At 43.3% G+C, this 27,970-nt stretch overlaps 1 protein-coding gene across 3 annotated transcripts in view; it reads right to left on the bottom strand.

The window, feature by feature from the left end:
* The window catches only part of OCA2 (OCA2 melanosomal transmembrane protein), a 424,742-nt gene that overhangs the window by 287,764 nt on the left and 109,008 nt on the right, over positions 1 to 27,970 (bottom strand). For all 3 annotated transcript variants that reach the window (XM_040336315.1, XM_040336313.1, XM_040336314.1), the window contains exon 3: positions 1,978 to 2,073. In XM_040336315.1, coding sequence (XP_040192249.1) covers positions 1,978 to 2,073 — 96 coding nt within the window. The remainder of the gene's footprint in view (positions 1 to 1,977; positions 2,074 to 27,970) is intronic.

The raw sequence follows: 27,970 nt of genomic DNA, 5'->3' as shown, positions 1-27,970 counted from the left end.
ACACACAGAGGCCCAACATGCAGGGAGCGCCAACAGGCGTTCTGGAACACCCAGGCCAATTCTGACATTTCTCTCCTACATGGAAAAATCACAATTTATTTGCTAGAAAATTACATAGAACCCCAAAACATTATATATGCGGAGTATTGGGGTATTGCGGAGTATTGGGGTATTGCGGAGTATTGGGGTATTGCGGAGTATTGGGGTATTGCGGAGTATTGGGGTATTGCGGAGTATTGGGGTATTGCGGAGTATTGGGGGTATTGCGGAGTATTGGGGTATTGCGGAGTATTTGGGTATTGCAGAGTATTGCAGAGTATTGGGGTATTGCGGAGTATTTGGGTATTGCAGAGTATTGCAGAGTATTGGGGTATTGCAGAGTATTGGGGTATTGCAGAGTATTTGGGTAGTGCAGAGTATCGCGCAGGGTATTGCAGAGTATCGCGCAGGGTATTGCAGAGTATCGGGGTATTGCAGAGTATCGGGGTATTGCAGAGTATCGGGGTATTGCAGAGTATCGGGGTATTGCAGAGTATCGGGGTATTGCAGAGTATCGGGGTATGGCAGAGTATGGGAGGGTATGGCAGAGTATGGGGGGGTATGGCAGAGTATGGGGGGGTATGGCAGAGTATGGGGGGGTATGGCAGAGTATGGGGGGGTATGGCAGAGTATGGGGGGGTATGGCAGAGTATGGGGGGGTATGGCAGAGTATGGGGGGGTATGGCAGAGTATGGGGGGGTATGGCAGAGTATGGGGGGGTATGGCAGAGTATGGGGGGGTATGGCAGAGTATGGGGGGGTATGGCAGAGTAAGTATGGGGGGGTATGGCAGAGTAAGTATGGGGGGTATGGCAGAGTAAGTATGGGGGGTATGGCAGAGTAAGTATGGGGGGTATGGCAGAGTAAGTATGGGGGGTATGGCAAAGTATGGGGGGTATGGCAGAGTAAGTATGGGGGGTATGGCAGAGTATTGCTGAGCTGGGAGGGATGGCTGGATCTGTGACTGCAGTTGTCACAGATCCAGCCACAGCACTGCTGACACCCCGCGCTCCCCCCCCTCCTCTCCTCTCGCACTGTACCGAACGGTACAGAGAGGAGAGGGAGGAACCGGCGTCATCAAATGACGCCGGTTTGTTTACAAGTGATCGCTCCGTCATTTGACGGAGCGATCACGTGGTAAACAGCCGCGATTCGCGGCAATTTACCGTGATCCGTGATGCGCCGGGTCTTCTAGACCCGGCGAGCACGGACACTTCCGCGAGCGCGCCCCAGGGGACGCGCAAACGCGGAAGTGCACGAGGACGTCCCAGGGACGTCCTGTCACAGTAACTCGACCGCGCTGTAGCAGTATTTTTGCTATGGCGCGGTCGGCAAGTGGTTAAATGAAACCCACCCAATTTCAAATCCGCCGCCAGAAATACACTACGCCGCCGTAACTTAAGGCGCAAGCTCTCTGAGGATTCGAATATACACCAGGTAAGGTACGGCGGCGTAGTGTATCTCCGATACGCTGCGCCGATGCAAATGTATGTGGATCTGGCCCTTAGGCTTTTCTCACACAGGCTTTGGTTTGTATGAGGGCAGTGTGAACAGTAAACTCCACACCTACTGTATAACTAATATGTACCGTATGTAAAATGACACTTTAAAAAACCGACACACTAAAAGCAAATCTTAAAAGCTGAACTCTAGGAATTCAGCACTTTGATAAATCTGCAGGCATATTTTGAGTTAAGTCCAATAAGGGGCATGACAGCTCCTGGACTCATCTCCATTACTTATATCTCACAGTTTATGGAAGCTCCAGGGAAGAGACACTTGGGGCTCGGAGAGGAGAAAAGCACACATAGCATCTCTGCCCACCCATCCCATCTGCTGCCTATTCACAGAAGCCTTTGTATTTTGTGAATGACAGAGGGAAAAAAAATTGCTTTTAAATTACTTTCTTTAGGAACTATAGAAAAAATGTATCACATACCTTTTATTTTCAGAAGAAAATGTTAACAGAGGTGTTTTCTCTGTATAAACAGTGTCTTTCATCTGGTTGAATACCTTGGTCAGCTTAAAAGGATACCTGAAATGAAACATCATGGTTGTGAGCAAGCTGAAGTTAAAGTATAGCATGTGTGATAAACTATATTAGAGAAGTGTCAAAAACGGACATAGATAGGTACATACACATTATTTCCTCCATGTTATTGAGTGCCTCAAAAGCCTCTGGAGCACTCAACATGCAAATACTGACGTCCAGAAAGTAAGCTTTGCCACTCCAGCTGCCCCTTGCTATTGCATCCCCCTTTGTTGCTGATGCTCAAACCATTTGATTAAAGGTAGGCAAGAAAGCATGGCTGACATTCCATTTTAGATGTCAAAGTGATGTCAAGTGTCTAAAGTCTGGAAGCTCCTAGATGACGCAAGGTATATGCAGGCACATCTTTGCATCTGTCAAACATTGGTAGATCTGATGAAGTCCGAAATAAATTGAATCTCCCAAGTTGTACACTTGTCAAGGGCCAATCACTCAGAAAAACTGAGGGGCTCAAGCTGGCATTGTCGAAATACGACCTTTAATATATGCTACTGTGGGATGGGGAAACTGCACAGTTACAGCTGATTGGGACAGTTTTGGGAAAAAAAAAAAGCCAAGGAGAAATCCAAGGCAAACGCCAAGCTCACTTACTGACCAGCCTACGGACAACCAAATTAACCCAAATTAACAGTATGCACTAAAAACAGGGGTTTAGTCTGCACACTTTTGCAAATACATGAGCAAGCTACAGACCCCAAGGCACCCTAGTATCTGTTGGTGGGGCCTGTAGCTTATGCATGGATTTGTAAAACGTGTGCAGACTAAACCACCATTTTGAACTGTTAGACAGGTTTAGTTGGTTGTCCGCGGGCTAGTCAGTAAGTGAGCTTGGAGTTTATTGGATTTATCCTTGGCTTTTTTTCTAACATATGCTGCTTTTTGCAATGGGAAGCGGCTTTCTTTTTTGTACGATTAAGCCAGTGGCCTGCTCTTGTGTATGCATCACATAGTGAACCACCGTAACAGTTGTTAAATCACTATAATAATCCCCTAATGTAAATTACTGACATTATATATACTTAGCATTCCACAAACACAAAGTAAAAGAGAAACACAAAAAGCATTATTCCTGCCAACAGATGTATACACTCACCCCAGCCAAAAGAAAAGTTATACAGATAAAAAGGTGGCAGCATGAGAGAGAACGTATCTCCATTTTGAGGTAAAGATCTACAGAATTCTCACCATTCAATTCTTACCCAAACTGGCACCAGAGAGCTGTGGTCCACCACAAACCATTACATCTATGAGGCAGAGAGTCGTTCTAACCTTGCTGTCCCCTCGCCCCCTTAGGCCCCCACTAAAAAACATGGCCCCTAGGAACATAAACATCTTTTGGGAAGAGGGCCATTACCACTGGAAATCTAGAGTGCGAAATGCATGTGTTGTAATGCCAACATTCCATCCACCTCTTGCAAATGCCCAAACTGTGCACCTCGGAACTTGTGGATGGAGGAATAATGGCAGGGAGTCAAATCCTGCCATAATAGCAACATAAAAAAGGGCAAAAAGAAAAAGAAAAAAAAAAAAAAACACACTATAAAAATTAAGCAACACACACACACACACACACACACACACACACACACACACACACACGAATTGACATGAACTGGAGGCTTTTTGCCAAGAGGAATAGGCAGCTTTACCATCTGAAAAGATAAAGAGCCTTATCCATAAATACCACAAAATACTTCAAGCGGTCATTGATGTTAAAGGGAGCAATACACGGTATTAAGAACTGGGGTATGTAAACTTTTTTTATCAGGGTTATTTGGGTAGTTTCTGTTGTCATTATGATTTAAAGAGTAAAACACAGTTGATTAACCATAAGTGAAGGAAATGTTTTGGTGTTATTCTAATCCAGGGGTCCCCAACCCCCAGTCCACGGCCCACTACCAGGCCGAAGCTCGTTTACTAGCGGGGGCGCAAAGTCTGCGCTATTTGAGGTGTGGTGGCGGGCAGAGAGATTTCTACCATCACTGCACTTCCACCCACACAGCCCCGCCGCACTTCCGCCAACACAGCCCGGTCGGTATACTGTTGGGGCGTGAAGCAGGAGAGCAGAGAGATGACGTCATCTCCCACCACCCGCCCCGCATCACCACTATTCTTTCTCACGTGGAACTCACTGTGCTTAGTGCCAATTTGCATCTAGGAGGCAGGAGACAGTGGTATGTGCAATCTACATCTGGTGGCAAGCTGCATCTAGTGGCATGAGACGTGCCAAGCTGCATCTGGTGGCAGATTCTGCATTATGGCAAGTTGAACTATTTAATTTTATATTACAATACAATAATAAAAATAATGCGCTTCAATCATCCCGACACCATAACAACCATGGTTTTGTGATGATTGAAGCGTCAACACCAGCCATTCCCTGACAAATTGACCGTGAAAAAAAAAAAGAAGATTCTCACCCAAGGTTGGGGGGACCACTGTTCTAATCCTCTGAAAAATGGTCAAGAGATCATCAAAAAATTTTTTTTTTTTTTTTTATGTTCAGATTAAACCAAATGCCTGTATAAAAAATGGTTCCCCCCTCCAACCCTCAAAACCCTTTGTTCATAAAGTCCCATTTTTGTTTCTACTTGTAATCCTCTGGAATGCAGGTGAACCATAGAACTGCAGACTAATGGCTTCTGGCCTTGTAACAAATCAGGATTGGGTTGAAATGATAGCCTGGGAAATGTTCCCAACATCGTTGTTTTTTTATTTTATCATTTATTTATTTTTTTATTTTATTCTTCTCTTCCCTTAACCCCCCACTATTGACCGTTTCCCTTAGAAAAAAAGCAACGTACCTTTTCTTTTTTTTCTCAATTCTGTTTATTCTCCTCTGTTCCAGAGTACCCCCCAGACACCCTACTCTTGCCCTCTCTGAATTTAAAAGCTGGAAAATGCTGGATAGCATAATATTGTATATTTTGCCACATTGTATGGGACTTATTTCACTATGCAGTCACTTTTTGTCTATATGAACACCGATGGTCTTATTTTTTTCTGGAGAAGTTCGTTTGCACTTTGGCCTTCATTGTATATGATGGCTTATTACCTTGAGACCCCTTTCACACTGAGGAGCTTTGCAGGCGCTACAACGCAAAAAAAATTGCGCCTGCAAAACCACCCTGAAAGAGCCGCTGCTGTCTCTCCAGTGTGAAAGCCATGAGGGCTTTCACACTGGAGCAGTGTGCTAGCAGGATGGTAAAAAAAAAAAAAAATCCTGCTAGCAGCATCTTTGGAGCGGTGAAGGAGCGTTGTGTATACCGCTTCTGCCCATTGAAATGAATGGGCACTGTGGCTATACGGCCAGCAAAGCGTTGCTTTGCTGGTGGTTTTAGCCCTTTTCTGGCCGCTAGCAGGGGTTAAAAGCGCCCTGCTAGCGCCCAAATAGCACTGCGAAATTGATGGTAAAGCCCCGCTTTGCCGTCTAAGCACCCACCGCCCGAGTGTGAAAGGGGTCTAACAGATGTCAATTGCATTGCATTTGTTAGGATGTATATCCTTTGAAATAAAGAATTAAAAAAAATAAAAATCCCTGATTTTTTACATAAACATGCAAAAATGCCTGCCTACAGGTGTTTGAAGGTCACATTTAGGCTTATAGATTTTTTTTATGTTTTACCAATATAAATCTGTCTGACAGTTCACAAATTGTTTAATTTAGCAGGCTCTGTGATGAATTATACTGTATATCTGCAATATGGACACAAGCCACCCAAGTTCACCTTTTGGGGTACATTTAGGGTAGAACATTCAACGTGCTCCAGGTCTGCCTCCCTGAACCCTCTACCCCTGTGACAGCAGGCAGGGCACCCACTGTCACATTGTAAAAATGGTGTAGCTGGGCGGGGTTTCACTAGCAAAGTAGGCGTAGCATCATTCTTACACTGCAATCTGTAAACGAGAAAACCAAGTCCTGTCTGCTACAGAGTCAGGTGGCTTGTAGCTTCCCAATGGACTGCAAACTGGGAAGACACCGATGAGCGCCCTCAATGTTCATTGACACTTTCTCCAGCTTTGTAACTGTTTGCCTGTACAGAGATATGAGCAGAAAAGCTGGAGGCAGTGTCTGCAAGAACCTGACATTGCAGCTGTGATATACGGATTGCGGTTGCAATGCTCGGCAGCCTCCTCTGAAAAACAAAATAAATGCTTCTTTTCCCCCCATGCATTTTTGTTCAAAAAGGCGATCTTCGCTTTTAAAATGTACTACATGGCAATACATTAAAAATACCTTCCCTCCTGAAGAAGTGGATATTAAAAAAAAAAAATTTACGCAGAAAAAGTATTAACTACCATCCCTTGTTTACTTCCATCATCATTGCTGTACACCAACACAGTATTCTAACTGCTGTAGCTGGAACGTACATACCTCATTAATTGGGAGGACTTTCGATCACTTTGGAGGTACTTACCTGCTCTATGTTGACGCAAAGCTTTTGATCATGATAATTGTAATCGTTTTATATGATCTATATGTTTTTTTTATGTATCTATTCTGCAGTTTGTTTTTTCTAACCATGTCTCTTTATACAATGACTTCTTGTGCAAACTATATAGCTTTTTGCGCGATGGTGCAGTACTATATGTTTACTCATGTAGTTTTTATCTATTTTAGATTGCTATATATCCATGTGTCCCTGAAGAAGCCCTCAAGGGCGAAACATGTAGGACCATTAGCATGGGATACAGTGTTGTTACTCTCCTTTTTGTGATCTCTATATTTGTATTCTTTGTACAATTAGATTGTATTTATTATTAAACAACAACGACACAAATTTCAGTATATATATATATATATATATATATATTTATATATATATAAATGAATTGCCCGATATGCATCCATAAAGTCCCCATGCCAAACCCCTTGATTGGGACTCTATATATATTAACTACTATGTCAAGAAATTCTGTATAAAAAAAAAATATGTAACCCATGTTCATTGTTGGGATATTTTGGATGGTTCTTACCTACATGTTTTATCAAATGCAATCAAATTCAATGGTTTTTTTTCAAAGTTTTTTGTGGTATTTTTTAATGCAATTCCCTTGTTTGTTATTTTATTGTATGTGTCTATGTCAACCCCTCCATTGCGTTGCATATATAAAAAAAATATAATAAAAAATACAAACAAGAAAGCAAAGTCAAGCTTGTAAGGCAAAGTAAATTGATGTCTTCAGTTTCGACAGAAGAAACAAAATCTATTGGTTTATATCAATTACAGTTTTCTATAAAACTATCACTTCACATTGCAACACCTTGTCACACATACTGTATATGGTACTCTTTTGCACATTTGTTTGCTATGTGGGAAATAATTTTTCATGTAGAATTAATAAGTATTTGATCCAAGCAAAAGTTCAGATTTTGCATTTAAGTGCAGTAGAAAGCATGATGAATGGTTGTCTTTAACACCAAAGCTCCTTTTAGTACTGCATGTTATTGTAATAACTAGGATCAGTCAGCCACCATGAAGACTCAATTGATGCAAAGTGCTTTGTTAAAGAAGCAATTCTCACTGGCAAACATGATTAACAATTGATAGATGACTGCTCTCGTAGAAATTGCCTGTCCCAAGTTTTATAGTCCAACTGTGAAGGATACCCCAAAAGATTTGTTGCAGTTTTGCATACTGCTTTGCACATAGAGTTGCAGCGAAAAGTATGATAATCCTCCACTTTTTTCACCTTACTGCATAGAATGCAGTAAGGTGAAAAAACCTTGAGGATTTACAACCCTGTGCGACCTTAAAGATTGCTGGTTTACGCCAGATTTTGGGAGAGAAAGACACCGATTGCACAGCTGTGCGTTTGGCTTTTTAGTTCTGACCCGACTATGGCTCAGGGCCCCACCCAACAGACAGGAAGTCTGTGCTGGGAGTCCCATCCCTCAGAGGAGTCAGAGGCTGCATGTCTGCAGGGGGCAGAGGTCATTGGTGATAGAGCAGCAAGGCGCTGATCAGGAGTAATCTAGGAGAGCGCTTAAAGCGGAGGTTCGTACAATTTTTTTAAAGCCAGCAGCTACAAAATACGGCAGCTGCTGACTTTTAAAAAAAATGGACACTTACCTGTCCAGCGCACCCGCAATGTCAGCAGTCAAGGCTGAGCAATCGCTCAGTCCTCGGCTGCTTCCGTCGCCATCTTCGGTGAGGGAATCAGGAAGTGAAGACTTGCGGCCTTACTGCCTGATTCCCTACTGCACATGCAAAACAGTGTTTCCCAGAAGACAGCGGGGGGGGGGGGACGTGCCAGGCTGGGGAGGGATCCAAAAAGCAGAGGTTCACTTTTTGTGTGAACCTCCGCTTTAACTCAAGGAAACGGTTTGTTCTGAGGAGCAGACGTAAGGCCTGAAACAGCCAGATGGCAAGAATGAAAGTCAGGAGACTAAAGTGTTGAATGCAAGAAACAGTATTGATGGAACCCCCTGCGAGGGCTACTGATGCATTTGTGAACTTTTTGTGCTTTTAAATAAAAGTGGGCTACCAGGCCCTTAAAAATTCAGTTCTGGACTGGCGCACACAAAAAAAAACGCACCTATCCTTCCATCTAAAAGTTGCCGAATGAAGCCGAACGTCAGTGCGCAGGCGCGGTATAGCGCCGACTAGCAGTCCGGCTTCTTTCAGCAACTCGTGACGCGCATTATGCGCCGTGGGAAAGCTTTTGTCTCACGTCAATCACTTAGCCTGTGCATAGGAACGCCCACTCCCGAGGGAGCCACTACCCGGAAGCCGGCGGGGAAATAGCGATACAACGGTATGTACGGCCAAATAAAAAAAAACATCAGCGTAATGTCAATGTCGAGAGTGAGCACAATGTAATGTTAGAAAATTGTTTTTAAGGTGAACCTCCGCTTTAGATACAAGTTCTCCACCTCTTCTACTGAACAGTTCCTATTGAGATCTGTAATGTAAAAAGAGTCTGCTATTCCAATTATACAGCTGCTGTCTCAAATTACAACTCATCAGAATTCTCAGCATAGAAATCTATGGGCTTACTTGGCTTTAGCTCTCCCCCTGCTGGCCAGAGGAGAATGGTACATCATAGCATCAGTATCTCAGTAGGGGGAAAGAAAATTAAAAGGCAAGTCTTCACCTTTATATCGCTGTAGCCCAACACCTGGGTACACCATACTCCCTTCTAACGATGTAAACCTATTGACCGCTGCCAACATCTACTTGCTGGCTTCTTTGGGGTTCAATATTTCTGGGCATAACCATAAGCTTGGTTGGGATGATTCAACTCCTATTAATTTGCAGATGTCAGCATTGTACATTAAAATTGTGCATGCAGAGCCCCGTTTACAGTTTTGGAAGATTGTGAAGAGAATTGCAAGACGCCCACATTACAGTTGAGACATAGTATGAAGGACACACCCTCGAGATCCTTAGTTTCAAAGTGTCCATTGAGTGTTGTACTAGTTTTTGCAATTTTCTAATCATTTGCAATATTAAAATTAGATAGAGCAGCAGATACATACCCGCTTCCCATATGTAAATTTAGAGTATAGGTATGGGTGGCCTTTACTTTTTGTGATCTTTCCGCCTAACGAGACTTCATTTTTTGATTCCATGCTCTGGCTGACTGCTTAAATCTGTACAATGAGCCATGTAACTTACAAACAAGGTGTTCTTTTCCAGATAACACACACACACACACACACAATCTATTAGATACAGTGCCGTGTACAACTCCTCTTTGATGTTGTTTTTGAGAAAATACTTTGTTTTGCAACTGGAGCAACAGTAGTATCAGTCTCCACCATAATAGAAACCTCCCAGGATTATATTCCGATAGCAGGACTCCCATTAGAATATACTGATCAGTGGCTGCAGCAAGCCAATGTAGAAAAATCATCCCACAAGCTCATAAACTGACTTCTGCTGAACAGGCTCAGCATCACGGATACATATTTTGCCAGACCCTGCTTATCCACACAAATTTCAATCCATCTATGGTCAGCTAATGCACTTTTTTTGCATAAGATTTTTAAAACTTGACTTGTGTCTTATCCTTCACAAAAGCTGGAGATGACATTTCTGGGGGCCATAGTTTGCCATTTTCCAATGAATTTATAGAACATTTTACAACTGTAGATTGAAAAAGGAATAATATTTTTTTTTAACATTAAATTACACTGGAATCTACAACAATTGTAGCTGCTATTTTTTTCACACAAAAGTGGAGTTATTGTTTAAAAACCATGGACATTTAACTGCTTGATTACCTTGGGAGGTAATTTTTGTAAGTTACCCAACTTGAAGCTAGTTCAGGTAGGTCATCAGTTTTAATTAGCATTTCTTCTCATGGCACGGTCTCAGACTGTGGTGATGTACAAACCATATGACAGGCAACTAACCGGCATGCCCTTATTGGCTCTCACAGATTTTCTGACTGAGGTTGCAGGCGGTTTAGGTTTCTTTTTACAGAAGATAAATCACTGTTGCCAATTTCAATTGCAGTGATGTTCTGTTTCTTTTCCTGAAGTACTGGTGTGGCTTCTCTGTTGTTCAGACAGTGCTGTCATTTGAGATTTGACACAGATGTTTCATTATTAAAATTACATTTCTGATCATTACTTTGTTTCTGGATGCAGAATTCTGTAACCCTTCTGGGACCCACTAAAATCTAGAAATATGTCCTTTTCACAAGACCCAATTTTGTATGCCTTTACTTAAAGCGGGGGTTCACCCTTAGAGGGCACTTTTTCCCCTTAGATTCCTGCTCGTTTTCTCTAGGGGAATCGGCTATCGGGTATGGGCTGCGGGAATGGGCGTTCCTTCTTGATTGACAGTCTTCCGAGAGGCTTCCGATGGTCGCATCCATCGCGTCACGATTTTCCGAAAGAAGCCGAACGTCGGTGCGCAGGCGCAGTATAGAGCCACACCGACGTTCGGCTTCTTTCGGCTACGAGTGACGCGATGGATGCGACCGTCGGAAGCCTCTCGGAAGACTGTCAATCAAGAAGGAACGCCCGCTCCCGAAGACCCATACCCGGAAGTGACGGAAGAAGATGCATCTCGAAAACGGGTAAGTACTGCTCATATTTTAATACAAATAGCCGATTCCCCTAGACCGAACGAGCAGAAATCTAAGGGGAGAATTTTTTTTTTTAATAAATGGGTGAACTCCCGCTTTAAAGAACGTGCAAGTATATATTTTGCTTCCAGCTTCCAAAATTCTGCAATTTACTATTTATGTGCTTTACATTTGGTTTCCAGGAGTATGGGCTTTCATAGGACCACATAGATCCGAGTAATTTTTATGCCACTACGCTTAACTTAATCCAGCTTTTTATAGCTTCTGTATTCCTGCATCCAAGTGTAAATCGTTAGTTTTCCCACCGCCTCTGCAATTCAGTTGATACAGCTCATCTGTTTTTTTTTTTTTTTCCCCTTTCAGGGAGTATGTGGTTTTCTTTTGCCATAATACAGCCGTTACCTCTGATGATCCCATGTACCACCTAGTGAGTTTCTTCACTGACAGGTCGTTACTTTTTAAGGAGTAGCCAAACACAGTATAGTATGATCTATCATAGGTATGTTTTGGGTGAATGTTTAGGGTAGAGTAGATAAACTTCAACAGCTAATGGACAGTATACTGTATTGTAATAGGGGAAGGTCTTTCTGTCTTGCTTTGATCAAAGTGAGTGAATGCATTTTTATCATTGGTCATATGGCCAGAAACCCCCAAATCAATGTGTCAGGTGAAAAATGAGGAGGTGCACTCTGAAGTGAATGGCACACTAAAGTCGTGCATTTATTTACAAAATTACATAGATATTAACCCAGAGAAAGTGCATGCGTTCTATGTGAATAGGGCAGAAAACTGTGTTTAGGCCATGTCATGTGCCAATTAAAAAGGTTTTCATTGATTAAAAAAAAACAAAAAACAAAAAAAGCCACATTTCTAAACCTTATGCCTGCTACACTTACCCACACTCAATTCCTATTACTTATTCAACTTAAAGCGGGGGTTCACCCGAAAAACATTTTTTAACATTAGATTGAGCACAATCGGGTGTTATTTTTTAAAATCAATGCAGTACATAGATGTTCTCCGCGGCTTCCGGGTATGATCTTCGGGACTGGGCGTTCCTATTTGATTGACAGGCTTCCGACCATCGCATACAGCGCGTCACCGAAAGAAGCCGAACATCGGTGCGGCTCTATACGGCGCACCGACGTTCGGCTACTTTCGGCAACTCGTGACGCGCTGTATGCGACGGTCGGAAGCCTATCAGTCCATACCCGGAAGCCGCAGAGAACATCCATCTCTAAAAAAATATGTACTGCATGGATTAAAAAAAAAAAAAAAAAAAAAAACACACGATTGTGCTTCCCCCAATTAGCCTCAATCTAATGTTAAAAAAAAAAAAAAATTGGGGTTGAACCCCCGCTTTAATAATTCAGCCAAACAAACTATTGCCAAGGCATGGAAATCCCAAACCCTGATTTTGGATGAAGCTAAACACAGAGTGAACAGAGCACTCATATTTGCCAAGATGACAGCTATTGAAGAAAATAAGATCAATAAATTTCACAAGATTTGGCAAACACTACTTCCCTTCTGCCTTCGACCAGTCTTTGTTATCACACTAGCTTGTTTAGGCTACTTAATAAAATAGGTGTGTATATCTACCGTGAGCCGGACCACCACCACTTGAGATTCTACCTTCCATTTTTATGTTAATTAAATATACAAAATCCCCTCTTTTACCGTTTATTTTTGTCGCTTTCCCTTTTATGCATGTAGTAAGGAAATTCCCCCCTTTTCTTACTACATATCTTACTTCTGACAATTGATACTTAGTCTGTTAGTCTGATCATTATCTCTTATGCTCACCCCCGAAGGAGCCGCTGGTTAGATTTTGGGATGGCGTGTTACCTCCATGAGCATCTAGGGGTAGATGAGAGCAGCAATGATGGAATGTCCAAACAGCAGGTGTCTTTCTTGTGCTTTTATTCTTGCCCAACATGGCAAACAATAAACTTGAGGTAGATAGATGAAAGATGGGCGAGGAGGAGAATTGCAGATTCAGGCCTAACAGCAACGGAAACAATCCTGCTTCCAACGATACTATCATTTCGTCGCCACTCCAGCCGGAGTGGGTATAGTGTACCTGGACAGGCCTCTCACACCGACCTGGCAGCCAGGGTATCACTCGGAACCTTGGAGAGACAAGCCTCTGCCACAGACTTGGTAGGAATGAACTTTAGAGTGGAACCTCTGCCACAGGCCCCCTTCTCTGGAATGTAGATAGTGAAGTAAATCTTGCTCCGAAATATTAATGCCCAAATAACCCTCAGGTAGTTTTCTTATGTTTTGGGTCACCGACTGACAGGTTGCTGACATCCAACCTCCCAGTGTCCAGTCACCCCGATCCCCGATGAATTGTCGAGGCCCTGTTGGATTGCCTGCCTCTCTTGGCTCTCCTCAGACTGACTCCTCACCAAACAGCCATCTCGCTTGGGATCTCTCCTCAGAACTTGGGAACCCAGTAGATCACTGGAGTCCCGCCATAGCTTCAGTTGTCCCAGGCCAACATGGTCCCGGAACCGAGAACACCACGTAGCATGTGCGCCCCGGCCTGGTAGGCCATATCGCTGGGGCCCGTGATGTATGGTCACCCTGAAGGTGGGTGCCACACCCTGAACAAGAACTGGACTTGCGCCTAATGGCGTCCGCTCAAGAAGTACCCTCCCCCAGCATGCCCCGCGAGGGAAAACCCCTCGATTGGCTGCTGGCAAGAGGCACTCCAGCCGGAACTCCACTGCCGCCACCTGCCGCCCCGAGGTGGAAAAGCACCTCAGGAACACAGAATGAACCGACAGCACAGCAGAGCTAGAACACCATAAAGAGGAAACCCTGATGTGCATCGATACGCCCAGACGAAGCTATGCATTTGACCATGCGAAACTAGTCGGCGAGGATCTCTTTATTTGACTATCCGGCTGTCTTACAGACTTGCATGTCTGTGTGATTCTCACACGATGAGGCTTAAGAAGCTGTCTGAGACTCTATGAAAATACAACTGAGAGCAGAGCAAAAAGTTTAGGCAACCACTGAAGGACATAGAACATGATCTGATTCCTGTTCCAAACCTACGGATGTGAGTTTTTTGGGGGTAGCAGTAAAACTAGCCACGAAGCTAATCACTGCGGTGAATGTCACACATGAAGTAATATCTTCATAGCATGAGGACATCAGCTGGTCTATGTGCTATCTATATCCGAACAGATCCCCCTGCATGATTGCAAACGGCTGGAGAATCTTTTCCAACCAGCCTCACTGGATATATAGACGCTGCGATCTCTCCATCTGTGGACTACAATTACGAACGGCAGAAGCAAACACCTGAATGTTCCAGGACTGGTAAAGTACCCACTGTGAATTAATGCTCCTCTCTTATATACTCTATGAGAACGCAGTATCGGGAAAATATTGAAATCATATGCTGGACTTTCAGGGACCCCTTTGAAATATATGTGGGTCTTTCTGCCTCAGGAGTCCAATCTTTTTCAGGCACTGTTGCAATTACTGCACTTTTACTTTGTAAGGACGTATACAGGTAGCTTCCTGTCCCTTATTTTGCAAAAAAGATATGTGAATATCCATCAGCCATTGTTGCCTTATATCAACTAGCAGAGATACAATACCATTGGTTTGAATCTATATGTAGCGGAGTACATTCAACATCGAATATATGAGGATATATACAGGGTTCCCTGCTCCCTCTTCGATTGCTGCAAGTTTGCTACATTGATTCTTCTTTCTACTATCTCTGCCACCTCTGGTTTCCTATTTCTCTCAGTAGCTCGAGCTTCAGATGAGACTGGAGGGATAATATATTATTATTTTTTCTACTTCCCAATAAGTTGGTTTATTGGTTTAATTTCACTCAGGGATTTCCCTGCAATATATATCCCTCCACACTATCTGATATCCGGATAGCCTGTATGTTTATATGTTTTGTATATAATTTTTCTTTATTGTCGGTATGTGGAGGTTGCCCTGCTGGTCTCAATATACCCTATAGTTGGTGAACCGCACTGCAGCCAATCTTTTAATAATATTTGTTCCTTATCCTATCAAGTTCTTCCATTATATGTATTACTATTATTAAATTAAACATTTTTCTACTTTTTGAATAATTATTTAGTCAGGTGTATTTCCTTATAGTCCTTCTTTTCGGTTTGATCCTCTTGTTCAAACAACTTGAGGACTGGAAACCTGACCTATTTACATATTTAACAATTACAAGCCTCATATCTTTATATCTACTATCAGCTAGAACAGAGGCCCAATTTGCACAAATCACTTGGATGAGAGCTAACCAACTCTCATCCCCCTCTAAATTTAAAATAGCACCTGTGCTGAAAGTACACAGGCGCTACATATATAATAGACACAGTGGTAGGATATTATTTACCATTATAATGTTTAATATTTTCTATGTATCCATGCATTATATTTTGAAAAACTCAAAAATAATTTAACAAAAAAAAAAAAAAAAAAAGCCACATTTGGCCACTAGCTTAGATCTTACAGATGGTTCATGCTGAAGAGAATTCCACATTCTAACTGCTCTAATGAATAAGCACTGTATGAGAGTGTGAAACGTGTTAGCCCTTTTTCCTGATTTTTTGCTGTGACATCCATGTTGTGACCAGTTTTTATTAAAAGGAACACATTTTTATTTTTGGAGTGCGGCCGTCCCGGTTCTTTCTTATACATTTTTGCATACTATTGCAGTGCCTGCACCCAAGTGTTTGGACTCCACTTTGCTGTTATCTGGGACCTCTGAGCGGTAAACTTTCTTTCTAACTGCTCTAATGCCGCATACACACGACTGTTTTTTCAGTCGGAATAAACTCGACGTGTTTTTCCTATGGAATTCCACTCAATCTGTCTTGCATACACACGGACACACCAAATTCTGACCGTCAAAAACGCAGTGACTTACAACACTACGACAAGCCTAGAAAAATGAACTTCAATGCTTCTGACCATGCATCAAATTGTTTGAGCATGCATGTTTTTTTCCTCGGTCATAATTCCATACAGACTAACGGAATTTCCGATTTTTTTTTTTTTTTTTACAGAAAAAAGAGAACATGTTCTCAAAGTCCGTCGGAATTTCCAGTGGAAAAAGTCCGATGGGGTATACACACGGTCGGAGTGTCCGATGACAAAATTCAGCCTGACTTGTTTCACCGGAAATTCCGACCGTGTCTACGCGGCATTGCAGTAAAGAACCCTCTACGCAGTTTAAGGTTAAACCTCTTTCCTTTAAATTTTAGTGAATGGCTGCGCATCTTATTAAATTCCCTTTTCATTTTAAAGTTTTATCCCTATTGTGAGGTCACCAGTACAGTATTTGTACATTGGAATCATATCCCCTCTCAAGAGTCGCCTCTCCTGAGAGAATAAGTTCAGTGCTGGTATCCTTTCCTCATAACTAAGGTCGTCCAGACCCTTTCTTCGCTTTGTCCTATTAAGCTCTGTGATCATATGCGTTATAACTTGCATAAGGAAATTACTTTATCTTCATGTTCATGCTTTGTAATTTTTTAATTACGTTTTCATGGTATTTTTAGATATGTTATGTAATCTCCCAAAACTTCTGCAGACAAACAAGGCAAGGGTGAGTATTAGCGAGTACCCTTGCCTAAATTGGCAAGGGACAGGTTCTCGTTAAGCCCACATTCACATCGGGGTATTTTGGTATGCAATTTCACATGTTAAATCGTCCACAACGGCTGAATCAGTGTGATGCTGACTTTACGGCGCTGCACCGATTCCCAAAAGTAGTTCCTGTACTACTTTTGGCAACGTTGGGGATATTCGAGTAGACATCTGTGCAAGAACCCACACAAGTCTGTAAAATCACCCCCCAAGTCAGACTGCATTGCCGGTTTGAAATTGCGTAAGTTCAGCTTAATTCGCACAAATTTCAAACCTGCCCTCATTGTGAACCTAGGCTATATATGGACAAATGTTTCCCCAGGGTAAGCAAGGGGTGGGTGGATATTAGATTTGAAACAGTTTACAGACTGACCAAAACATGTACAACACACACACACACACACACACACACACACACAGTGTACATACAGGTTACCTGAAAACTACACCTGAAGGTAAAGTATGAAGTAGCACTTTAGAAAACTGTTCAATGAATGAGTAGAAAACAACTTAAAAGTTATTTCTGACCCCTTCCTAACATATACAGTACACACACTGTGCAAATATAACCAGAATTCCTGATAGAAAACTACTACAAAATGAGATATTACAGGGTTATTTTATCCAGACCATGAATGCTCCTTTTTAAGCAACTCTTACTTTTCCATTTGTCTAAAAGTGGTCAAATTCATGTCCCAGCTGCCGTAACAATGGAAAGCAGCATGCACATCCATTTACAGTTTTTCCCCAGGAGACAAAACACATTTACAAACAGTATACATCATAATTTTCAAAAGTAATGCTACAATGTTAGGTTCCACTTCCCACTAATTGACACAGGTGAGGCAATCTAGCTGGAATCTGTAAACTATTTTCAGAAAATTGCCAACTTAAGAGTGCACTTTTTACACAGCATGTGATTAGCCAGTAAATTTACAGGGAACTCCAAGACACAAATGTCACATATCCCAGGTGAGGGGAAATCTTTTTATAGCAAGTTTGAAACCTTTTTTGCAGTCTAAACCATTAAGCGATATTCTTTTGATAGCAATGCAAGTAAAACGTATTTCCTATTGACACATGTGCCAGAGGCTAAAAAGGGACCATTTTACTGCAGTTACTATAACAGAATATGCAGGCATTGACACAATTGAGAAACGAGTACCAGTTAATATTTACTATACTAACTAAGATCAATTTACATGGCTGCAAAAACATTATAGAGCCACTACATATGACAATTATACAGTTACCTACACGCAGGGTAAACTTCGAACCCCGACAGGGTAGCTGAAACCCTGGAAATGGTATCCCTATATTTGACCCATCCAGAGCCAGGGCAAAGGGGTAGGCAGCTGCCCTGAGTGCAATGGTTTACTGGGGGCACCTTCCTTCTGTTTTAAGGCTGACAAGGAATAGTGACAGCGACAGTGATTTTGACAAGTGACTGCTAGGTGTTGGGTCCCCTAAGCTTGCACATCATGAAAAGGGCTTGGGGGGGGGGGGGCGAAGTGTGGAATCTTTGCGCTGGATGACCTTGTTCCAGCACTAGACCCATCTTCACACTGCCAATTCCCCCCAAAATGCCACTGACAATTAAGTCTTCTCTGTTCACTTTCCAAATTTAGTGTAAAAAATATGACCAATGTCAGAAGATTACATTACCTTTCCCTTTTACTTGGCAAAATGGGCATCAACGCAAAACAAGATTATATATATATATATATATATATATATATATATATATATATATATATATATATATATATATATATATATATATATATATATATATATATATATATATATATATATATATATATATATATATATATATATATATATATATATATATATATATATATATATATATATATATATATATATATATATATATATATATATATATATATATATATATATATATATATATATATATATATATATATATATATATATATATATATATATATATATATATATATATATATATATATATCCTCAGGATGCTGCTAAAAACTGTTCAACTCTTTCACATCCACTTGACCTTTCAGTCGTGAAACAATGCGTTTTGATTTGGACAGAGGGACCCAGATTTCAGGCAACACCGGCAAAGAACTCCTGCACGCTTGGGGGGGGGGGGGGAAGCGCCATTTGTACTATGTTTCACCTTTAACTTTTGTTATTTACACCATTTCATCTCCCAAAACACACCAGGAATGCCTCCCATGTGATACAACCCGATACCTCACACCACGCACATCTATTATGTCATGCAGCAGTGAAGATCAATGTGAATGATGACTAGTGCTGGGTCCTTAAGGTTATTCCACAATCCAAGGGGGAGGGGGGATGACTTTGATCCAGTGGTTCTACAACATGAGTCCAGGGGAATTTGGAAGCTTGAGGCCACCAAGTCACATAGCCTCAATGCCAGTTCGAGTTTTGAAACTTTTTTGAAGTATTAGCCATATTTTCTCCCATGACAGATCCAACGGGGACAGACTATTGGAGGGGACTAGGGGATAGCCTCCTACCCACCGATTGTGGCTAATCAAGAGAGCAGATAATTCACTGATGGACAGTAACAATGTGAATGCTGAGAGCAAGGCTTGGATTAATTATCTGAATAAAGACAATCAAGCTTCCCTTCTGGAGTGGATGGAAAGGAAAAATATTAAATTGTGTACAGGTTAATGAATGGTCAGAGGAAATAGGGGAACATTCCTGAAGACTGGGTTGGAGAAGCCCCTCCACATGGGACAGAAATATTTATCAACAATATTGCTAAAGAGATCTAGGAAGACACATTTCTACCTTTTCAGACTGTTGGAACATTGTATGCGTTTGTCTCAGACCATTGAGACTGTTGCTGGACAGTCTGAGGTGGGATAGGATCACTCTTTATTATGTGTTTATTTTTAAAGTATGCCTTTCCCATTGTATGCCTCCTAGGTATAATTGCCAATTGTTAATTGAGTCACCTATTGTTTCAGTCTGTCTTCTCATGCGATTAATATACAGTAGGTGTTTGTGATATTGTGCTTTTAGCACGACAGCGTCGCGCTGATACTCGGCGACAGGGTGCCGAGATCTCCCCGACACCTCGCACTCACTGGAATAGTGACAGCACATCCCAGCAAGCGCGTCATAGAAGCGACGGGAGATCCGACTTGGATTCCCGCCAATTCTACACGTGTGCAGCGTTTGTTATGAATCCTGAGGGGGAAGTCCCCGCCGGATTTTAAATAAAAATCCGGCATGGGTCCCCCCCTCAGGAGCATACCGGGCCCTTAGGTCTGTTATGGGTTGTAAGGAGAGCCCCCCTACGCCGAAAAAAACGGCGTAGGGGGTCCCCCTACAATCCATACCAGACCCGTATCCAAAGCACGCTACCCGGCCGGCCAGGAAGGGAGTGGGGACGAGCGAGCGCCCCCCCCCTCTCCTGAGCCGTACCAGGCTGCATGCCCTCAACATGGGGGGGTTGGGTGCTCTGGGGCAGGGGGGCGCACTGCGGCCCCCCCACCTCAGAGCACCCTGTCCCCATGTTGATGAGGACAGGGCCCCTTCCCGACAACCCTGGCCGTTGGTTGTCGGGGTATGCGGGCGGGAGGCTTATCGGAATCTGGGAGCCCCCTTTAATAAGGGGGCCCCCAGATACCGGCCCCCCCACCCTAAGTGAATGAGTATGGGGTACATCGTACCCCTACCCATTCACCTGCAAGAAAAGTGATAAAAACACAAATAAACCACACAGTGTATTAAAATATTTTATTTTTCTGCTCCGGAGGCCTCCCCTGTCTTCTTTATTGGCTCTTTTACCAGGGGAGGCTTCTTCTTTGACGTCTTCGGGTGGGTGGGGGCCGCCGTCTGGTTCTCTTCCACCGCCGGGGGGGGTCGCTTTTAAAAAAGCCCCCACCCCCCCGGCGGGTTTCCTCCGGCGTCTTCGGCGGGGCTCTTCTCAACTCTCCGGGGTTCTCCTTCTGTCTTCGCCGCTCTCCGCTCTTGACTCGTCGCACCCCGGTTCTTCGTCTCGCTGTCCGGTGTCTTCTTCCGTTCTGTACGTCTTCTCCTTCCGTGCTGTGATGAGTTCTTCTTCCGTGCTGCGACGTCATGTTCTTCACTTCTCTCCTTCTCCCGATGTTGCCACGCCGGTCCTCCTCGCTGAAATGACGGATGCGCGCCTTGCATCGGACCTATATAGGCCTCACAGTCCCATCATGCTCTGTACCTACCCATGTGATACCTACCCACGTGGTAGGTATCACATGGGTAGGTACAGAGCATGATGGGACTGTGAGGCCTATATAGGTCCGATGCACCCGCGCACCCGTCATTTCAGCGAGGAGGACCGGCGTGGCAACATCGGGAGAAGGAGAGAAGTGAAGAACATGACGTCACAGCGCGGAAGAAGAACTCATCACAGCACGGAAGGAGAAGACGTAAAGCACGGAAGAAGACACCGGACAGCGAGACGAAGAACCGGGGTGCGACGAGTCAAGAGCGGAGAGCGGCGAAGACAGAAGGAGAACCCCGGAGAGTTGAGAAGACCCGTCGGGATAGCGGAAGAAGAAGAGCCCCGCCGAAGACGCCGGAGGAAACCCGCCGGGGGGTGGGGGCTTTTTTAAAAGCGACCCCCCCCGGCGGTGGAAGAGAACCAGACGGCGGCCCCCACCCACCCGAAGACGTCAAAGAAGAAGCCTCCCCTGGTAAAAGAGCCAATAAAGAAGACAGGGGAGGCCTCCGGAGCAGAAAAATAAAATATTTTAATACACTGTGTGGTTTATTTGTGTTTTTATCACTTTTCTTGCAGGTGAATGGGTAGGGGTACGATGTACCCCATACTCATTCACTTAGGGTGGGGGGCCGGTATCTGGGGGCCCCCTTATTAAAGGGGGCTCCCAGATTCCGATAAGCCTCCCGCCCGCATACCCCCGACAACCAACGGCCAGGGTTGTCGGGAAGGGGCCCTGTCCTCATCAACATGGGGACAGGGTGCTCTGAGGTGGGGGGGCCGCAGTGCGCCCCCCTGCCCCAGAGCACCCAACCCCCCCATGTTGAGGGCATGCAGCCTGGTACGGCTCAGGAGAGGGGGGGGGCGCTCGCTCGTCCCCACTCCCTTCCTGGCCGGCCGGGTAGCGTGCTTTGGATACGGGTCTGGTATGGATTGTAGGGGGACCCCCTACGCCGTTTTTTTCAGCGTAGGGGGGCTCTCCTTACAACCCATAACAGACCTAAGGGCCCGGTATGCTCCTGAGGGGGGGACCCATGCCGGATTTTTATTTAAAATCCGGCGGGGACTTCCCCCTCAGGATTCATAACAAACGCCGCACACGTGTAGAATTGGCGGGAATCCAAGTCGGATCTCCCGTCGCTTCTATGACGGCTCTGTCTCCATCGCGGCAAGCCAGCTCGGCGCTGGCTCCCGCGATGGGGCTCGTAGGTGCTCAATCTCGCTGAGAAAGAGAGCGAGATTGACACAAAATCGGGTTCACCTACTGTAGTGACCACTACCTCAATATCAAACCATTGTGGGATGCTAGGTGCTCGTTAGTTCCATCACATGGCCTAACATTCCTGTCACTGGAGAAATTTTTTCCCTTTTTTTGATATGTATATCCATTTTTTTGATTATTGGAATAGTTAGTTGTGCCAAGTAGCTACTTAATTTTGATCAACTCAATAGGCTGTTCTATGCATTTAATTCCTAATGTCAGATATTCCAGCGAGCATGTGCACTTATATTTTTGGCAATATTACCCAGTGGTGGGTATTTATTACTATTGGTGAATTTGCCATTATAATTTCATTTTCGGGAATACAGTAGATTGTAAAATATGCTGGCAACTCAGGATTTTCATATATATCCATGTGTTCCTCCTTTTTAAATTCCATTCCTGTTTTTTTTTTAGCAATCCGTGGGTGTGACATCATAATGCTGCATGTGCATGATGTCAAACTTTTGAAACACATACAAGCACATACTCTCTTATGTACCATTTCTCTGCCTCTGATGCAGCTGGTTTGATCCCGCAAAACCACTAAGGCAATGCTCTTATGCCCATCCTCTCCCAGATGACTCCTATGGACCAACCTCTATGGAATGATAAGTATGCATTATACCAGTTTAAAAAACTTACTTTGAGTCCATCTTTATATCAAGAAGAATGTGGAGGGGGTTCAGTTTTTATACTCTAAGGCAGTGGTCATCAACTCTGTCCTCAGGGCCCACTAACAGGCTAGGTTTGCAAGATAACTGAAATACATCACAGGTGATATCATTTGCTGCTCAGTGATTGCAGTATTCTAGTCTGCATCTCCCCAAGGTAATACATAAAACCTGGCCTGTTAGTGGGCCCTGAGGACAGGGTTGATGACCACTGCTCTAAGGTATAGTCAAACTCAACAGGCCATTTGGGTGGCCTTCACTGGCATGCTAGGAAGGGAACATAAGGACTACAAGTCAAACATTCCTCCAAGCAAAAAGTGATGGACTACCACAATCGAGAAAAGTTATGTACACTATTATCCTCCTCTGGACCACAGTGCCCTGTTTTCCTGCATCAGGCACCACTGGTGTTTTGTTGTGGAGCATTTACACTTAATAATTTTCTTGTAGAACCTTTTATATATTCTATATTTTCTGTAATACGGTAGCTTATAGGTACGCTTGGATCTACAAAAGTGCTCAAAGGAGGAGAGGACTATTGTACTAATGTGACTGATTTCCAACTTGGAGCACTTTTCGGTTATGTGTAGTTTTTGTAAAAAAAAAAAAATCTCTCAAAAAGGAGGTTAAATCTAAACCAAGGTTTCCATTTGAGTAGTGTTTAACCACTTCCATACAGGGCACTTACGTACCTTCCCGCCCAAGCCAATTTTCAGCTTTCAGCGCTGTCGCACTTTGAATGGCAATTGCGCGGTCATGCTAAACTGTACCCAAACAAAATTGGCGTCCTTTTTTCCCCACAAATAGAGCTTTCTTTTGGTGGTATTTGATCACCTCTGCGATTTTTTTTTTGCGCAACAACTGAAAAAAGACTGAAAATTTTGAAAAAAAATTACGTTTTAATTTTTTTCAGTAATTTTTTTTGTAAATAAGTACGTTTTCTCTTTCAATTACGGGCACTGATGGACATCGATGAGATGGCACTGATGGACATCGATGAGGTAGTACTGATTGGCGGCGCTGGTATGCGGCACTGATGGGCACACATAGGCGGCACTGATGGGCACACATAGGCGGGACTGATGGGCACACATAGGCGGGACTGATGGGCACACATAGGCGGGACTGATGGGTGGCACAGATGGGCACTGGGGTGGCACAGATGGGCACTGGGGTGGCATTGATGGACACTGTGGGGCAGCACTGATTTACTTATGTTGCCAGTCAGTGCCCATTTGTGGGCACGGATTGGCATCTTTTTTTTTTTTCCCCAGACTTTTTTTTTCCAGACTTTTTTTTGCACTCTTTTTTGCCCTTCCCTGGTGGGCTTCCCTGGTGGTCCATGTGGCGATCCGAGGGGGGGTTGCGCTGATAAACAATCAGCGTGAACCCCCCCTGTCAGGAGAGCCGCCGATCGGCTCTCCTCTACTCGCGTCTGTCCGAGATCGGTGTTGCGGGGTGTCAGACTGACACCCTGCAACAACAATCGCCGCGATGCCCGCCCCCGGGGGCGCGCAGCGGCTGAGAATCCTGAGGACGTCCTATGACGTCCAGTCAGGATTCTACAACCACTTTGCCGACGTCAATTTGTCATTGGCGGGCGGCAAGTGGTTAAGGATGCTATACCAGCGACTCCCTCTATAATTCTGCACAAATAAGTACCAATTAATAAAAAAAAGGGTTTCATTTCATTGGGGTCTTGCCAATAATCAACACGTCCAATTGGGCAACTGTTAGCATGTATATGACAGCTCTGACAGATGGCAAACAATGGAAAAGAGTACCGCTCCAATCCCTGCGACATATGCTGTGCTCCCGCCCTGTAGTACTGACAGGTGCAGACTATGTGCTGATCCGTGGAAAAAAGAAATGTTTCTGGACTGCCGCACTCCGATAGGCGATTTATTGAAACAAAATAAACAAAAGACAAAATCCAAAAAATCATGCAACACTGCAATCAATGGTAAAAAGTGGACATGGGGGACAAAAAAAGCTAACATGTTTCACATCATGGATAAATGCTTAGTCAAAGCTATGACTAAGCATCTATCCATGATGTGAAACATGTTAGCTTTTTTTTGTCCCCCATGTCCACTTTTTACCATTGATTGCAGCCAGTGTTGCATGATTTTTTTAATTTTATACAGCTTTGGATTTTATCCCTTGTTTATTTTGTTTCAATAAATCGCCTATCAGAGTGCGGCAGTCCAGGAACATATTTTTCCTCTGACCGATGGCAGCTGATATAAATAAAAGGAACAAAGTCTTCTTGGTGATGCAATTGACCAAATTTGGTCAATGACTTTCACAATATTATTGTGATGTTTTAACATTAGCATTAGAGGATTTTATACTAAATTATTTTGTTGAGATTCCCATTTAAAAATGTTACAGTTTTTACTATTGGGACAGATTGCATTTTACTAGGTAACTTTAAATTTATTTTTATTTTTTCCCCAGATAGTCTTCTGTGGGAAACCTTGGCAGTTATACCTGTATCGGGTTTTAGCACTTCTAATTTAAAGATGGGAGCAAAATATTTAACTTCGGGGGCAGATTTTTTAAGCTGTAAATGTGACACTCACCAAACATTGAGCAAGTGTGCGAGATTCCGCGCAAAATGGCAAGTACCAGCAGGAAAAGTATATATCCAAATTAGAGAGAATCAAGAGAACTGCTGCCTCTACGAATTACTGCCACCTAAGTGTAGTAAATGAGTGAAAGAAGGTGTGGTAATGTTGATACATACATACATACATACATACATACATACATACACACACCATCCTAGGTATCCATGAACTATATAAAGTACAGGTATTAATGTGCAGTAAATTAAATATATGTGCAAATTAGCAATATAGCTGTGAGGGGGAAAAAAATTGTGCATTCTTTACTTCAAAAATTAAATATGAGAAGGGGTAAATAGTACTGGCTAAGGTAGTCCATTCATAATATAGCAAGCTCTACAATGTCAGGACGAACAGAGGATTGCGAAGGGGGCCAAAGAAAAATCTTGAAATACAGCAGTACCTTCAGAAACTGGATCTCTCAATGGTATATAAAAGGAGTTCAAATATCTAGATAGCCCGATCACACAGGAGGTGGTGGTAAGGGCGACCAATCACCATAAGTGTGCCAAGCTTAATTCTACCATACCCAGAAGCCCATCCCTCCCACCCACACACTCATACCCCAAAGTGTTCGTAGTGCAAATGTGTAATTCTACTTACTGGTGAGAGAGGAAAAGGGGAAAGAGAAAAAAAAAAAAGGGGGGGGGGGCGGGGTTGAAGCTCAGAAAAAAAAATATAAATAAATAAAAAAAAGGAGGCGAGCCCCAAAAGGAGGGGGGGCGAAGGGAATAATCCCTACGTCTCCTCCCCTCCATGACCTCCCTCATCCCCCACCCCCCCCAAAATATGCCTCCAATTTACTGAATTCTCTCCAACCCCTCCAAAATCTCATCATGTCTTGGTCTACATTCATCGTGAATTGACAACTCCTCCATTTCCCCCCCTGACTCGATTCATCTCTTAGCCATCCTCCCACTGATGGAGCTTTTTTTCCCCCCCTTCCAATTCCTTGGTATTAACGCTTTAGCTCCATTTAGTAGGTAAGGGACCAGGGAATTTCTAAACTTTTTCCATATCATCTCCGTAGAATGAAACCGGCAACACCAGGGATCTGGTCTCACCTCTAGTCCACTTATCTTCTTTACCATACTTAATACCTCTCTCCAGTATACTTGTATCCGGGGGCAATGCCACCATATGTGGGCATGTGTTCCCTCCATCCCACACTCTCCAACATAGGGGTGATACCTCACTATTTATTCTATGTAGCTTTGTTGGGACGTAGTACCACTTAGTAAGGAGCTTATAGTTCATCTCTTTCTTTTGGTGCATCTATTGATGTGGAATGGACAAAGTCTAAGACTTGTTTCTTCTTATTCTCAGATATAGTTTGATTTAGCTCTACTTCCCAACTTTTTTATATTTCTAACACAACATTACCGATTGTGATAGAGGAACTGAGGCGGTATGGGAAACAAACTAACTTTAAAATTAATACATCCAAGTAAGAGATCTTAAATATAATGCCGCCAAAGAGAGCTACAGGCAATTCAGCCTAAATTCTCTTTTGTGTGGTGTAGGGAGGAACTGAGGTATCTTGGAGTTAAATTAACAAGATCCCTCATCACTGATGACCCTATATAGGGCCAACTATACTGCCATGCTTAATAAGATTAGGGAGAACCTAAATTCCTTGAGATACAGACCTCTCTCGATGTTAGGCAGAATAAATGCGTTAAATTTAAAAAAAAATACGATTTTGTGTGTGTCTAAAAGCACTTACACTCCAGGCCCCTTGTCAGTCTCTTACAGATTGTTTCACCGACTAGGGATGAGCCGAACACCCCTTGGTTCAGTTCGCAGCAGAACATGCGAACAGGCAAAAAGTTTGTTCGAACTTTTTGCAGTTAAATATGTAAAGATATAGATATATATATATATATATATATATATATATATATATACACACACACACACACACACACACACACACACACACATATACACATATACAATACTGCCTGCCCTATATACTCTGCATAAAATTGGGCCTTAGGTGTTGGTGGTACCAGAACACTGTAACCCCAACATTGAGTTCCACCTGGTGGGCATGGCACAAGCTCCAACAATACTGAAACCTGTCCTGCATCCTTCCAAGCTGCCAGCAGAGTTACCCAGTGAGCCGTGAAAGAAAGGCAATGTCTCTGCCCTTGCCTGCTGGACCATGAGTCAGCGGTAATGTACAATGGCGTTTTGGAACCTGCCACTGAGGTACAGCACATTCCACAAATTCATGAAAGGGGGCAGAGTCTACCATCTGAAAAGGCAGCAGATGCAGTACTAGCAATTTGGCCAAGCTAGCATTCAGATGCTGAGCATGTGGATGGCTGGGATCAAATTTCTTTCCACGGTTTAGCAACTGGGGTAGGGAAATTTGCCTGCTACAATG

The sequence above is a fragment of the Rana temporaria genome, chromosome 2 (assembly GCF_905171775.1).
Source record: "Rana temporaria chromosome 2, aRanTem1.1, whole genome shotgun sequence".
NCBI lineage: Eukaryota > Metazoa > Chordata > Amphibia > Anura > Ranidae > Rana > Rana temporaria.
This window is presented reverse-complemented; position numbering and strand designations above follow the sequence as displayed.